Source organism: Sebastes umbrosus, chromosome 21 (assembly GCF_015220745.1).
Source record: "Sebastes umbrosus isolate fSebUmb1 chromosome 21, fSebUmb1.pri, whole genome shotgun sequence".
In the NCBI taxonomy this organism is placed as follows: domain Eukaryota; kingdom Metazoa; phylum Chordata; class Actinopteri; order Perciformes; family Sebastidae; genus Sebastes; species Sebastes umbrosus.
Genome location: NC_051289.1, coordinates 8,694,473 through 8,710,930, shown reverse-complemented (window position 1 = coordinate 8,710,930; position 16,458 = coordinate 8,694,473). Strand labels below are relative to the sequence as shown.

At 40.5% G+C, this 16,458-nt stretch overlaps 1 protein-coding gene across 4 annotated transcripts in view; it reads left to right on the top strand.

Moving 5' to 3' along the window:
• The window catches only part of malrd1 (MAM and LDL receptor class A domain containing 1), a 61,035-nt gene that overhangs the window by 1,817 nt on the left and 42,760 nt on the right, over positions 1-16,458 (top strand). For all 4 annotated transcript variants that reach the window (XM_037757579.1, XM_037757577.1, XM_037757578.1 and 1 more), the window contains exons 2-13: positions 4,195-4,326; positions 4,419-4,507; positions 4,600-4,764; positions 6,626-6,722; positions 8,436-8,567; positions 9,063-9,209; positions 10,514-10,619; positions 11,162-11,529; positions 12,442-12,887; positions 15,353-15,440; positions 15,558-15,737; positions 15,867-16,023. In XM_037757579.1, coding sequence (XP_037613507.1) covers positions 4,195-4,326; positions 4,419-4,507; positions 4,600-4,764; positions 6,626-6,722; positions 8,436-8,567; positions 9,063-9,209; positions 10,514-10,619; positions 11,162-11,529; positions 12,442-12,887; positions 15,353-15,440; positions 15,558-15,737; positions 15,867-16,023 — 2,107 coding nt within the window. The remainder of the gene's footprint in view (positions 1-4,194; positions 4,327-4,418; positions 4,508-4,599; positions 4,765-6,625; positions 6,723-8,435; positions 8,568-9,062; positions 9,210-10,513; positions 10,620-11,161; positions 11,530-12,441; positions 12,888-15,352; positions 15,441-15,557; positions 15,738-15,866; positions 16,024-16,458) is intronic.

The following is a 16,458-nucleotide window of genomic DNA, read 5'->3' as shown; positions in this document are numbered from 1 at the left end:
ATTCAGGTCGGAGCGGGAAATTAGCAGGTGCTGCACATTGCCACAGCTTGAGTAAGATTGGGAAAGCAGACTGGTTGCTTTCAAAAAGCGATGCAAATTTTCTTCGCTGTCAATATGTCCTAATTAACAATCTGTTGAAAGGCGCCAGGGTTTGGAGGAAGACGAATGATGAGGCAACCCAACGTAACTTGGTTTCTTTTTCTCTCCTAGAGTTACATTTCTTATAAAACAGAAACTTCAACAGCTTTCCTACTGCTGCTGAATGGAAATGTGTCTGGGAACGTAAAGTGTGTACTTGATTGAAATTCTCAGAGATTTCATTGATTGTTTTTTCTGTGTCTGTGCTACAGCGGGGCCTAACCTGATTTGTTTCAGCTCTGCATTAAAAAATGACGCAAGGCAGAATTTATTTGTACATCCCGGCTTTCTATTCAGCACAATCCTTCTGTGTGTTTTTTTTTTTTAGATAATGGGATTTTTAAATTCCATTACTCAGATGAAACATCAACAGAAGGGCAAAAAAATCGAGGTCAAAGACAATCAGTTTGGTTACAAAAGGGGAACAGGATTTAATCACATCTTCGTTTTTAATATGTACAAAACTATGTGTGTGAAATTGATTAGTTCACATCTTTGACAAATGGCTGCACTGGTCACACCAGCCTCTGGGTCCTCAATGATACATTTGTCTTATTTTAGTCACTTAATGTGCTGCTTCGCTTTGACTTCTATTTCGCTCATGAAGGTGAAGAGTTTTTAAGAATTCATAAGCGGTAAGACAGAAGAGGTATTTCTTTCCTCTTCTGTCTTACAGCTTATGAAGTCAAATTAACAAGGTGAGCATGAGGGGGAAAATTTTGTTGAAAGTATGGCACATTTGTTTCACTTGCAGAAGTGCACCGACTCCGAAACTTTTCGTAAAGTTTTCGGAACAGGTTTAATTTTATGCATTTTTTAACATCTGTCAAAAGTGAAAAGAAGGTTGTTTGACCACTCAGAGCCACCGTCCATGCAAACTTCATCATCCAAAATGGCATTTGATAATCTGATCCACTTCTCCCAGCACAAAGCACTTTACGATAAAGAAATGAAAGAACACAAAGATGCCGAATATAAAGATAGATTGTGACAGGTGATTGCAGAACAAAGGATGTAGGAAAGATTAGACAGTAGTGATTGTGCTAGGCAGCTAAACGATAGCTTCTTACTAATGTCATTCATTCATTAGCCCCATTTGGGACTAGCGCTATCCATTGCATACACGTAATTAATTCAGTTTTGTCTTGTAATGCGAATTTTCGCATCAAAGAGAATAATAAAATGCATCGGACTCAGTGTGCAAGGATTTTGTGCGTAATGATTTTGATAGGATGTTGGATTAAAAAAACGCATATGAAAAATAAGTACAGTGATGTGCGGTGATGGACTGCTTTTGTATCCCGCTGCACTGAATATTATGTAGGAAAATAGTTATTTTTAATCAACTCCCACCTTTATTTACTGCACAATGAAGTCAGCTTTGTGCTGCCCTGTTGGCTCAGCTCTTTGCTGGCAGATGCCAATGAATCCCCCTTGCTGATATTTGCTAATTGTGGTTATGAGTCACCATGATTGACCACGGTGCTATTCTGTACTTTGGCACCTTCCTGTCACATGTTAAAACTGGAATAAGATGATTAATCTGTCAGTCCCCTCAAATTGCTTCCTATCCCATGTATTTTTGCATCCTGACACTGTTATACAAAGTGACTGATTGAGGTGTTTAGGAACAACAACTCAACAGGACACAATCTGCACTATATGTGGCACTGTCTCAACACGCTGCCATCTGCACTCAGTTCCCTCTCACTACCACTGCCAATAGAGGTCAATACAGACGTGATCTTTTCCTTGTCCCATTAGTCTCTCGTCCCTCATGGAGCCGTAGAGCTCGCCTTTTCTCTCAAGGTTAATTTCATTTGAACTGCACCAGCTCTTGTACTGGCTTGCTACTTGTCTGTTTTAAGCTCCCGTCTTTATTGATTGCTGCGAAATGAAATTACGCCTCACTGTAAAGTGGGACCGAGCCCCGTTGGACACAGTTAATGATCCTCTCATAGCAGTTCATATTCCCAACCTCATTTCTTCTTTCCTGTCTTTTATAGGTTCATCCACCAACTTGTAGTTAAGAGCTAATGTATTTTATGTTGTTGAGTGGCTATCATGCAGGCTCTTCACAGTTGTCACATGTACAGACGGACATCATTTTTCAAGGATAGGAATGTAAATACTTGCATGATGTTTCAGCTCAAATACACACAGAAACAAATAGAGACACCTAACTAAGTACTTGACTGATTTTTAGCCATGCTAGCGCTGCTCTAGGGATGGATCCAAATTAAAACAACTCAACAAGTATTAAATGGATTGCATGGAATTTGGTCCAGATGTTCATTGTGCCAAGAGAGGATGAATCCTAATGACTTTAATGATCCCCTGACTTTTTCCTGCAGTGAAACTGTTTAATTTATTGCCATGAAATTTGGTACAGACATTCATGTGAGGATGAATTGTAATAATCCTTGATCATGTTTTATGCCCTACTCTGTGTTTTGTGCTAATTAGTCACTGTGACGTCACCCATTGGCTTGCGGACTGCCGTTTTGAAGCCTCGAGTTCTGTGTTTTGGCCGTCGCCATTTTTTATTTTTTGCAACCAGAAGTCACACGAGAGGTTGGAGCTAAGTACAACCAAACGCTGAATAAGACATTTTTATGCAACCAAAATGTTACAATTAACTTTCATGAACTGAAAACACACTGTGAAATGGCTAAAGTTGTTAGACGAATACACGGACAACACCCAGACCGGACAACGCCGTGGTAGTGACCTGTCAATCACAAGGTAGCCACTCTCTAAAGCATACCCTGCTTTATGGTCTATTTGACTCTAAATAGGACCATCATTTACTAAATGATTGAGACCATAAACTCATGTTTACAATGTTTACTGAAGTAAATCAAGTGAGAAGTAGGCTCATTTTCTCATAGACTTCTATACAATCAGACTTCTTTTTGCAACCAGAGGAGTCGCCACCTGCTGGCTGTTAGAAAGAATGCAAGTTTAAAGCACTTCAGCATTGGCTTCACTTTCCAAACCTAGAGGTAGCCCACTGTGCTGAACTCATATGTTGAACATAGTAAACATTATACCAGCTAAAAATTAGCATTTTAGTATGCTGGTGTTAGCATTAAGCTAAAAGCACTGCAGTGCCTGAGTACAGCCTCACAGAGCTGCTAGTGAGAACACACAAACCAGCAAAGTGACCTTATTGAGCAACAGCCATAAAAGCCATTTATTACCCTTGCATGCTAAACAGCTTCCTAGATCCAAGCAAACTGTACACGGCGAGGAAAAGCTCTACGCCGACTGAAGTTCATCCTTAACAACAAAATGCTTTACTTGGAGGTGAAGGGAAGGTGTTGTAGTTAGAGGACAAAGAATAACCAGGCTGATGTCGTTGCTGCTGGGCTCGGTGTGGCTGCTGTTGGCCTTCTCTCTGCTGTTCACCCCTGTGTCTGTCGGAGCTTGTTTAGCTCAGGAGTTTAGCTGCTCCCAGGGGTTTTGTATGCCTGAGGACTGTGTGTGTGACTTCACTGACAACTGTGGAGATGGCAGCGACGAGGAAGACTGTGAGTAAAGCAGGAAATTATAGTATAAAACAAACTATACCTGATATAAATTTACACATCTGAATCAAAATAACAGTTTAACAGTGGCTTGGACACATAAAGTACTAAAAACATTATTGATAACTCCACAGTTTTCAATATAGCATACCCAATACCATGGCAGCCAAAAAATACAAGAAGTTTCCGTGAGGATATTCAATTCTTTACAAATCTTAAAATATGAAGTAATATAAATGTAATTCTTGGTTGCATCATTGCTGATCCTGCCTGGCATACCTCTGAAAATACTGTACAGTATTATCACTAATTCTTTAAAGTCCCTCGTTGCAAATTTGGCCATAAAGTCGAATTAGATTAAGACAAGTTGCTTATAATGAGAAACCACTTTATTTCTGAGCTCTGCCGAGTTGATGAATCTTTATTTTGTGTAGAACCCACAGCTTAATTCCAATACACAGATTAATGGCAAACTATATTTCAGGGTGAAACACAAAAGAGCATAAGTATTTTTTTGTTGTTGCAGGCTCCAGGTATAAGAGGTGTAACTTTGAGGAGGGATTCTGTGACCTGATCCAGAGCTCAGAAATGCTCTCTGGATGGACCAGAACAACTGATGTCCCGGGACTCAAACAAGACCACACGAACAACACATCAGGTAGGAGCATCAATCATATGGGACATACTGTTGACATCACAATCTTTACCTTATACTGTATCTGATTTATTCATATTTATCCTCTCCTTTAGCACATTTCTTGTCCCTTTCACCTGTCAGTGGAAACAGTACCACCGCAGACTTGAACAGTCCCGTCTTCATGCCCAGTCAGACTTGCCAGGTAGCAAAACTCCTCTGTTGGCATGCACACAAAACCATCAACAACCCCATTACAACAACTGGTAATATCTTCCTTGTGTTTTCATCTAACAGATGAGTTTCTACCATTATGTTGGGGCAAAACATGGAGATCTTCAGGTCTTGGTTGAGACTCTCTTACCGGGTCAGAGCACGGAGGTGTGGAAACACTCCACACAACCACAGATGGAAATGTGGCAGCGGACAGTGATTACATTTTCCAGCAATCACAGTTTTCAGGTCTGTAACATTCACAATTTACTATAATAGAATTTTATATTGCTGTTTAATATTGTAAAGTATATAAAATACTTAATTGAAAATCAATCAGTCAAGTTCTATTACTTTAGGGCCCAAAGTTCTCCCCCTGTGTTAGCATGGGTTTTCTCCGAGTTCTCCGGCTTCCTCCCGCAGTCCAAAGACATGTAGGTTAGGTTAATTTGTCACCCTAACTTGCCCGTAGGTGTGAATGTGAGAGTGAATAGTAGTATATGATAGTCTGGCGACCTGTCCAGGGTGTACCCCGCCTTCGCCCAATATCAGCTGGGATCGACTCCATGTTGCTCCATATTTGCTGGACGTATAATTTAGCAACTGTTTGCCAATATATTGATATTTTTATTGCATGTTAAAGATGCTAAATATGTTATCCTGATCCTTAATATAGAAGTAAATAACTATTTGGTATGTAAAGGTAAAGAGGAGTAATATCTACCTGAGCAGAAAATGAAGTTGCTCTTCCTTGGTGTGTGTTGTAATCAGAGCTTCTTTGTGCTTTGTTGACATAGCCGGGCCGGGCCTTTGTCAGCACTGTTGCTGTTGTCTTCACTGTTAGCGCTGTTAGCACCGTTAGTCGCCATGTTGCGAGCCGTGCGGAGGCAATAGAAATGCTCCCAATCTCGCATTTAGCACTTTTATGATATACCATGTAAGATATTAACTATAAGTTTCCATGAGACCGATGAAGTCATCACAGCAGAAACGAGCCGCACAACAGGAGCCGTTTGTGTGCAGTGAGGTGGTATTGACCCAACTGGACCCTTCAGAGGCCATCTGGAGTCCTATGAAGCCTGCTGTTAGTGTCCTTCCTACAGTATCTCGTCAGACAATGTCAGTGTGTCACCCTTCTCCTCCTCTCTGCCTTCACCATCTGTCACTGACTTCAGCCACATCAGTTTCATAACATGGTAAAGAGAGGTCAACTCTCTGCCCACATTCACTTTCCCCTCCATTAAGCTACTTCCTGTTTTTAAAAGGCAGCTGAATTAATTGTTTTTTTATTTACCACGGTGATTTCGGGCGATTTCAATTTCACTCAGTTCGCTTAGTGATCTGCACTTTTTCACCTGCTTAAATATCCCCAGGGCTTTGCAGTTTTCCTCTAATTGTGTTGTAGAAAACAATTTACTTTGGACAGCTTTATTAAGATTTACATGCACACATATACATATACACTGTACATTTGGCCTAAAACTTGAAACAAAAACACAGAAAATGTAATCTATGATGTGTTTGTAGTGCTGCTTCTACTGAGAATAACTAAGTGACTCTGTGGATAAAGATACCCCGAGAGTGAGGGCACTTTGTCTGGATAAGATAAATCCGGCTGGTTTGGCTGTGAAATCCTAAATAAACAGTTTTATATTTATACACTCATTGCTATCATCCCATAGATTGTATTGTATTACTTTTATGGCCTCAAAGTCCAGTTTTAAGAAACAAGGAAATACCAGCTAAAAAGTATACAGTAACCAATGAAAATTGTGTATTTGAGGGGGCATTTTCCATCACCCATGATGACACACTCCACCATACGTTTAGATCAGTCGTAAATGATGGGTTATAAAACTCCACTGGTTTAGATAAAGCTTTTCTGTGGACTTTGATCAGTGCAGTTTGGATATTATGAGTCAGAGAAAACACGATGTTTATAGCTAGCTAGCATTGTTCTTATATACAGTCAATGCATACGACATGCAAATGCACTATGGCACAGCACACACATACTGAGTGTGCACACAGGCCAGGATACATAAAGACAAACAGACTATGTAGAAAGGTAATAAAAAGAGGCTGACGATGTTTTCTGTGTATCTACCAGGTGGTGATTCGAGGGCAACTTTCCGCTGACAGCAATGCCTCCAAGGTCCTGGCCGTCGATGACCTATCCTTCAGTCCTGGCTGTGAGACTGAGCCTGGTACTGCCACCATTAATAACATCTCACTACACAGACGGGACAAGTTCAGACCTTGACATTTTTAAAATATCGCCACACATAAACAGACCACCACAAACCTGTTTTGAATACTGATAACAGGGGGGAGACACTAATAGATGGGATTCATAAGAGAATGACTGAATCATTAGAATAGTGCTTACTACGCGGTTTCCTGCACTGAACACGGAGCAGTCAGTGCCACAATGTATGGGTTTATTTATGTCTGCTATAGTGTGCTGCCTGCAGCTCAGTGATGAATATGATACTGCTTAACATCTTGGCTGGGAACGTTTGACAAAGCACTGTCCTCTTGGCATTTTGGACGGCATTTTTACATGTCGCCTTGGTGATATACAGGCATTTCAGCTGGAAGCACAAACTATAGCATCTTTACAGCTGCTATACTTCATCGAATATAGGATGATGTTCCTGCTTTCTGCCTGTAAAACAAGAGTTGAGCTTTATTGATTGTCTCATGTCGACTCTGACCTGTGGCCTTCAGCTTTTTTAGGTCTCTGGTGGAGCATCAAGGCCAGAGTGGACAGTTGCACTAGATGCAGAATTAATGTTAGATGTCAATGGTCTGAGCTTAAGCACTGCAGTTTTTAAGGGTGTTATGGGCATATGCTGAGCTTTAATTGCAAAGAAGGATTTTTACAGAATATATACATTTTTAAAAAATCCTACTTCCTCATTCATTAATGACAAGGGAAGCTCTGCTGTCTAACCTAGATGATTTATTTAAGATAGATTACATATTTATTGTTCGTAGCAAGAGTGCTACAGGTTTTCCTTACTTTTTAGTCAAACATGAGACTGAAATTGCCAGTTTGTCCACTACAATATGTTACATAAGATCACAACGAGCTGCCTCCTTTGATTCCTATCCTTGGCAACATGTTGAGTCTCCAACTGAAGTTCAAGGTATGCTATGCAGGATATTCCTGACAAACTCTGTACAGACTTGTACAAAAATAATCCGGAATATTTTTAGCAGCAGCGTGTCCAACAAGGCAAAAGACCAAGGCAAGTGCAAGACTTCAAAAAAGTGGTCTTGAGACCAGACTTGAGTACTGCAGCTCTGTTTGAAACCCCCTACAACTCTGTGATACTTTTTCCCCTTTGCATCTGATAGAGTGGGGGATCTTTTATTCTTTGTAGAAGTAAATGCAGTTTAATGACCTCATGTAATTGTCAGCATGGCTCATCCCATGTTCAAAAAGTTAGTTATTGCAGAAATCTTAAATTAGAAACCATTTAAAGACTGATTTTCAATAGTCAGCCAAAAGCCATTTAATAAAATGGACAATTTTTCACTTTATGTTTCCAATACTCCTCACAAGCACAGTGAAATTGAGTTAATTTAAGAGCTGGGGTCTCGGACGTACTATTGATCAAAATATCTGAACTTTTTTTATTACTTCACATTTGAGTCTAATCTTCCATTACACAGCTAATGTACTTGCTCTTCTCTGGACGCAGCTGAGCTCATCTATATTAATCCACCATGATCTCCCATAAGTGCTCTTTAATGATAAAATCACTTGATAGGAGTTGGCGATAACGGCCGCAGCTCTTTGTATCTGGTGGGTCTACATCTGCTTTGATAGCTCTTGGTTATCAAAGTGTCTCTTGTAACTGAACACTGTAATATCGGTAGTATTAATCTTTCATTTTCTATTCCTGTGGTAGAGACCAGTGTACCTCCTCCTCCTGTCTGCCCTTCCTCGTTGTTTTCCTGTGGCAGTGGGGAGTGCATCGAGGAGAGCAAAGTGTGTGACTTCACCCCACATTGTCCCCACGGAGAGGACGAAGCCAGCTGCCGTAAGAACCTTGTTTGACTCAATTCAAATGGGATCAAATAAATATTTGTCTCTCACCGTTGACTACCGTTCATATATTTTCCAAAATAAGGTCCCATTGTGGTCCACTGGAAGGGGGCGGGACTTCACCTCTCTAGCCAGTCAGAGTGAATGTGCATTTAAAACGCGTCGTCATTGAATTTGTGAACAAAATCTGGCAACATAGTTGCAAAATTAATGCAAAATAAACCCAGGATCTAAGAGTGAATTGATTTATAAACTGTTAATTGTATTGTCAGTTGCCGAAATGCACCTTGGGAGTTGTGGTTTTACAGCAAAAGTTTGAAAGTTTAGATTGAAAGTGTATTCTTGACCTCGGAAACAAAAGTTGATACAAGAATCTCACCACATGGTCCTTCAGTAGCTTTTTCTGGAGCTTCCAGTCAGTATCACACAGAAGAATAAACTTTCAATCTCCACTTTATTTAAATACTTTTCTATCCCTCTACTCATTCAGCCTCTCAGTGTGACTTCGAGGGTGGTTCTTGCGGCTGGTACGAACTCACCCTTGGCGATGGCTTTGACTGGCTCAGGGGCTCTTCTGTGGAGGTGTCTCCAGACTACCACCCACCCCCTCTGGACCACTCGACAAACAGCACTGAGGGTAAAGAAACAAACACACCACACATGTTCAGTAGCAATGCTGCCATCTGCAATATGCAGTTGCCATCACCAATCACTGAAATAAGAATCGAAATATGATATGCCGATAATATGATTTCACTGTGTCACCCCGGACAGTGTTTGGTCAGAAATAACTGGCAAAAGATAATATTATCTAGAGATCTAATCAAGGTTACGTGGAAGGAAAGAAAATCCCTTGTCTGTGTGTTTTTGAGAGATAAGCACTTCATGGAGAAATGCTTTCTCAGCCATCTGAATAATAGAAAGGAAATCGACATATGCTGTACCCATCCTGCATATTAACACCCCATCATTCACTGGAATACACAATACTATGCTGGTCTCTCCTAGGTTTATCTTCAACAACATGTTACAACATCATATCTTTATACTCAGGCTCTTCTCCACAACAAACCTCCAGAAAACGTTTAACTCTTCGGATGGCTTTATGGATTTAACAAAGGAATCTTGTTGTGAATTGACTTGATAACATTATGCAGATTTCTTTTTGAGCAACACCATCTGTTGTTTTGTTATGTACATTGTGTGAACACATGCTGTGAAAAGATGCTCCATTATGTTCAGATTTGGAGACGGTGCAGCCGGCAGTGAGCTGAAGTCCCTGTTATGTTTCTGGGAAGCTTCTTCAAGCTTTGACACATATCCTGGTGGGAGCATCTGTTTGAAGGTTTAGAAAATATGACTGTGACCATTCGAAGATTCAAAACAATGTGCAGGTATGTGGTGGTGTTCACACTGTGTTTATTTGGCAGTTAGGCACCTAATCGGAGCCAAGAAAACTTTCCAACTCCAACACACCACCACCTCATACTGTGCATACTGAGCCAAAGTACAGTAACTATCTCTGTGCTGCTGTAACATGTGCATTTCCCCACAGGGATCAATAAAGTATTATCTTATCTTATCTACATTGAGCCATTGCCTTCTGACCTGTCTCATCAACAAGACGCTGTTGGCATGGCGATCGCAGTCGCCAGGATATGTTTTGTTTATCTTCTTAATATACTCATTGACATTGTTGTGCACAATAACCCCAGAGGGAGAGACATTTCTAACGGGATGAAATTGACCCATCTGGCATTAACAATAATGAGCAAAGGCGTTTAATCAAATAGTCTGCCTGCATCCGTAACAGTTAAGCTTTTTCAAAAATGATTCACCGTCTGGCAGAACAAGTAGTTTGCAGCAATGTGGGTGTGTGTGTGTGTAATAAAGTAGACGCTGATATGGTTTGAACAGTAATTGTCGTCTCACTCTCTGCAGGACACTTCATGTTTATTATGAAGAACAGTAGCAGTCTTTTTCCGAGGGCTATTCTCAGAGGACCCTGGTTCAAACAGTCGGCCTCCGAGTGTACCATGACCTTCTGGTGAGACTCACGCTGTAGCTTCCTTTATAAAGTTGTTCAACATGACTTGTTATCATAACCAGAATCTGTAGATCCACCTGGAATTTCAAACTTTTTTCCATTTGCTGTCTCTCTTCCTCTTGATCTTTTTCCCTTTCCTCCAACCAGCATTTCACCTGTCTCAGCTCTGCGCTCTCAGCATCTCTTATTTCACAGTCAAACACAATGAGAAGATACGCATCTGAATCTATCATGTTTTGACAGCTTTATGGCCCCTAAAAGTTTATGTCAAATGACAGATTTTATTTTTCCACTGGATGATTGGACGGGTACTCCTGGCAGAGAAGGGCTGGAGGTTTATAAATTTCATTTTTTTTCTGCAGACTAATCAAAAGCCCTCATGTATTATATCCTGCAAGCATATGCATTATCACAAGAGGAATCTGTGATTTATAGTAGCAGGTGTGAGGAAATTATTTCAAAAGTATAATTTAACACATTGCTGTGTTGGAATATTATTGCCAGTAAAATGTTGGCTTCCATATCTCCCTCATCTCCTTCAGGCATTATAACTCAGGTATTTCCGTGGGGGCTGCAGACATGCTCCTTCGAATCAATGGATACCAAAACAACACTATCATATGGAGGACTTTGTACGACCAGGGAGCCCGTTGGAACCAGGTCACCGTCCAGCTGGGACGCATCACCCAGCCCTTCCAGATCGCTCTGGCTAAGATTAGCCTCGGTGTGTTTGACGGGGTCTCCGCCTTGGATGATGTCACCTTCAAGAACTGTTCAATGCCCCCTGCAGTGGCGGAGTGCCCAGCGCAAACACATTTCCACTGCGTGCATACCAAGGCATGTGTGGAGCACTTGCAGCTGTGCGACCTTGTGGATGACTGTGGGGATGGATCAGACGAGGAGGGATGTTGTGAGTGTCTCAAATATTCAGTAGTGGAAGAAATACTCAAATCCTTTACTTAAGAGGAACTCCACCGGTTTTACACATCAAAGTCTGTTGTCAGGTCTTGAGTGCTACTGCATACGTGAAAAAAGTAAGCCTTTTGTGGCTCCAGAACAAAATAAAATGCCTCGAGTGATGTCACTTGTGTCGGTTGGGGCTGAAAACTACAAGTTTGAAAATGAAAAGAATAATCAGGGGGCTGTGCTAGAGGCTAGCAGCTCGAGGCTACATTATAAGCGCTACAAGCATTACAAACTGGAATCTTAGACTGAACTGTTAGTGGTCAAGTTGCATTGTGGGTAATGTAGGCGCCAGATGCTCAAACTGTCCATCCTGAGTCTGACAATGTTACAGGGGTGCAATGCTGCTTCAACTCTTTTAAGAAAAAGAGTACCGCTGCAATTAACAATTATTTTCATTGTTGATTAATCTGTCGATTATTTTTTCCATTAATCGATTAGTTGTTTGGTCTAGAAAATGTCAGAAAATGGTGAAAAATGAAATGTACTTAAAATATCAAAAGTAAAAGTGCAGAGAAATGTGCCCTGTGATTGTTATGCTATTATATATTAATTATTGGATTATTATTATTACTGATACATTGATGTGTAAGTAGCATTTTGTTGTTATAGTTGGTGAAGGTGGAGCTATTTTTAAGTATTATATGCATTATATGCTTAGTTTGTAAAATCTTAATCTGAAAAATATTGTGATTATAGTTGTCACATAACTGTAGTGGAGAAAAAGTACAATATTTCCCTCTGAAATGAGTAGAAGTATAAAGTGGCAGAAAATGTAAATAGTCAAGAAAAGTACAAATAGCTCAAAATGTTGTTTTCTGTCTCCAATGTTTAATTAATTTCCTGTCATGTCTCACAGCTCCTGAGCTGGAGTGTAACTTTGAACACGGGCTGTGCAGCTGGAAACAAGAGCAGAGTGGAGGAGACGTGTTTGACTGGACCCGCATCCAAGGCCCCACTCCGACCATTAACACGGGGCCCTGGAAGGACCACACACTGGGCACCAGCTACGGCCACTACCTCTTCATCGAGTCCTCCACCCCCCAGGAGTTCAAAGACACGGCTGTGTTGCTGAGCAGAGTCTTCCAACCCACCCACCAGCGAGGAAAGGACCCGTCCAGGTTCCGCCACCGCTGTGTTTTCCGCTTCCATTACCACATGTTCGGCTCACATGTGTTCTGCCTGGCGGTGTACCTCAGGACCACCGCTGCAGGTCGTGGGTACATGTTGTGGGTACGATATGGAGCACAAGGAAACCTGTGGCACAGGAAGACTCTCTACCTCACCAGCGTTCGGCCTTTCCAGGTAACTATAATGCTTTTAGGCTTTATAGAGTAGGCCTGATTGAGTGTGTCATCAAATGTTATTTCTTGCTTTGCAATGAGCAGAAAGACAGAATATGCTTCAGATATTCCTTTCACATCCCTTGCATTCCTTAAAAACTGTAATCATTGACACTGAAGAAAAGTTTTTTCATTTTAGTTAAGAACCATGATGGATTATTACTGTATCAAGCCCCTTTCCCACAGGACAAAAAAAGCCCTTAACATCCACTAACATCTGGCTTTTGTCTGAATTCATTCCCGGGACAAATGTCTCTGCAGTAGTCACGGGTATTTATTGGCTCCAGCTCCGATCGACAGTGATGGCAACATGACACCCGGATGGACATGCTAATTCTCGGCCCTTTTCTGGCACGATGCTATGCTTTGACGTGAATATATAATAAATATAATCAGCAGGGATTTGAACAATAATTCAAATTTATTAACATACAAAACATACAATTAATATGCGCTCTTCAAAGCCACCAGACTCAAGTCGCACAACAGTCGTTTTACCTCGCCGATCATCGAAACACACTTCATTCAAACTCGACAGAAACAAAATAAAACTCAACAGAACTGTCTTGTTTAGTCTTTCCCACAATCACCAACTCTGGTTTATTAGAAATAAAGCCTTAATTCACAGAGTTAGACGTGAAAATAAACAGCCATTATTCGCACTCCTCAAAGCCACCTGGCTCCATTGACAGAAACAGTAATTTTGCCTCGCTGCTCATTGTCAAACACACTTAAATCAAACAAACAAACAAAATTAAACTCATCAAAACCGTCTTGGTTAGTCTTAAAGAGAGACTGAATAAATAGCAGAAGTAACCACTGTAACATTTTCACTGTTTTCTAGCACGTTCGTGACAAAGAACGTTACACAACTGAGAAAAAAAACAACAGATAGGCATACTTGTCTACTCTCAATGAGAAGTCAGTCTATCACCTATTTTTATAGTTTTTTCTCGTGTTTAAAAAACCTGCATATACGTGCTAATTTTGGTGTGAAAAGGGGATTACTGATGCTTTAAGCAAGCTAGTGTAAATTTCATTATATACTGTTGGGTAGTTTACTCTAATGCCACTTCTTGTATTCACATCACATCCTGCTTTAAATCCTTTACATTCAGTCTCTTTGTGTAATCAAATGCAGAGATGCAGACATAAGCTACTGGTAAACACAGCTCCCCGGCAGCCAACAACGAAACGCTTGTGAAGCAAAGAGTCTGTGTTTAAGAGTGCACTACAGCGTTGCATGATGAAGATCTATTTAATAGCTTCGCTGCTCAACATCGATCTCTCCAAGATGGATGTTCTGTTGTCATTACTCATGAGTGAGTATAACTTGACAGGCAGTTAAAGACTTTTCCTCCATTATGGCATTGAAAACAGGAGCTCTGTTTGTCAAGTTAATTGACTGCAGAAAGGGTAAAAGTGAAAAAAGAAGGGACACTGATGAATTGAATTCAGACTCGTGATGGTCCATTTGCTCCCACGGTGGGCACGTTGCCACCAAATGACGAAGTATAATGATTTGACATCAAGATAGTCAATTGTACCAACTCGCTCGTGTTTGAGATTCAATATAACCAATGTGACCGCATCTAATGCACTAAATATGCAACAATGAGCTGAGCAGCATTAAAGTTAATTAGATTGTTTCCAAGAGGAGCTGTTTGCCGGGCCAGCAATTGGGAATAGCTGATTATTGGAAAAATATTTCAAAACATGTTTGCAAAACGCTGCTGCTGCTTGAATCATGCTAATGTGACATTATAAAAACCTACAGTGAATACTCACATGGGGCCTCTTCCAGATCGGGCTTCAAATTAACATTTAACAGGCTTTCTTTTGTTTATTAGATGAGCTTTATTCTGCAGTGCACACGTGTGTTGGCAGGATTATTACAACAACATTATCAGCAGAAAACATCTCCTTGTTTTTGAGGTTCAAGCTGCTTTCTTTGAAAGCTAATATCAGACTCTCTTCGTTCAATATTTCTTCTTGGCACAAAGTCAACAGACCTGGTGGCTGTTGACACAACTCATCTGAAGCAATAATCTTGTAGCTAATGATTTGTTGCATTGGAAAGCTGCTGACAAAACTTGAAATTCAGTGTATGTAGCAACGCTTACTGGCAAGCAGGCAAGAAAATACACTTTACAGTATTAGAAAACAAAAAGCACCCACACATGGCGGTACCTTTTTATAATGTTGGGGCTGTTTTGGTGATTTGGTTTTGTATGTAAATGGTAAAAACATAGCTGTCTAAATATGTAGACTATTTTCCTACATGTGCAATTAATAACTTTAATTAATGATGACTGTATATCGTGCATGCATGCTTGCTAACTGGCATGATTTACTGGAAATGGATTTACAAATAGCGGGTGCAACCCAGTTTTAAATTGTTAGTCTAAATTGATATTTTCTTTTCAGATTGTGATAGAGGGTACAGTTGGAGATGATTTTGAAGGGGACATTGCCATTGATGACCTTTCCTTCCTGGACTGCGTCCCATATGAAGGTAAATGATTATGTCATAACAGAAAAATATGAACTTTTCTATAACTTTTTAGGGCAATGTCTGTGTTCCCTTATTTTCAGTTTCACTTGTTGATTTGTGTTTTCTTCTCTGGTCCAGGAGAGCTCCCCACAGCGAATACCACGACCCCGGTAGTGACCACTCCAACCCCCACAGTTCAGCCCCACAGCTGCCCTGATGGACAGTTTGTGTGTGGGGCTCACGGGGAGTGTGTTGCCAACAGCAAAGTGTGTGACTTCAGACGGGATTGTTCTGATGGCTCAGATGAATTAAACTGTGGTAAAAGATTTATATTTTCATCACTCAGAATTTCTGCACAGAAAGCTTTAATTATTACATTTAAACATTCACAGTGCTGTGTCTTGTGTTTCCGTCTCGTCCCTTCTCTACTTATTTATCTTTCTCTAGTGAAGGAACAGTGTGATTTCGAAGGCGGTGACACTTGTGGTTGGAAGAGCGTCGACTCCTCTTTGGTCTCAATCCACGCGTTTCGCTGGTCACCTGACCAAGGGGAGAGCATTCATGATGGAGAGCAGTATCACCGTCCTGTTAATGACCACACGCTGTGAGTACCAGCAAAACTACAGTCATTTTTCAAGCAAAAATGGCAAATATTCTCTGATTCCACCTTCTCAAACTATGAGGATTTGATGCAAGTACATTAAATATCTTTAATTTAGACCGTTGGTCAAAAAAAGACAAGCAATTTGAAGATGTAATCTGAAATCCTATTCGAACAGGACTAGTATTACCAGAGGACATTTGGCTGTGTTTTGTGCGCCGCATTCGCACAAGATAAGTGAAGTCTGTATTTTGCTTGAATTTAATGACACTATTCTAGGCTCTGCGTAACATCCGCTTATATTCAAAAATGTTATACTATGTAATATTGATATTTAATATTGTAAATATTATTATTTTATATAGGCCTATTTATGTTGATAAAATATTCACAAACTTCTTGCTCCATTGCCCGTGTGAATGGGTCTCTATGGTGTGT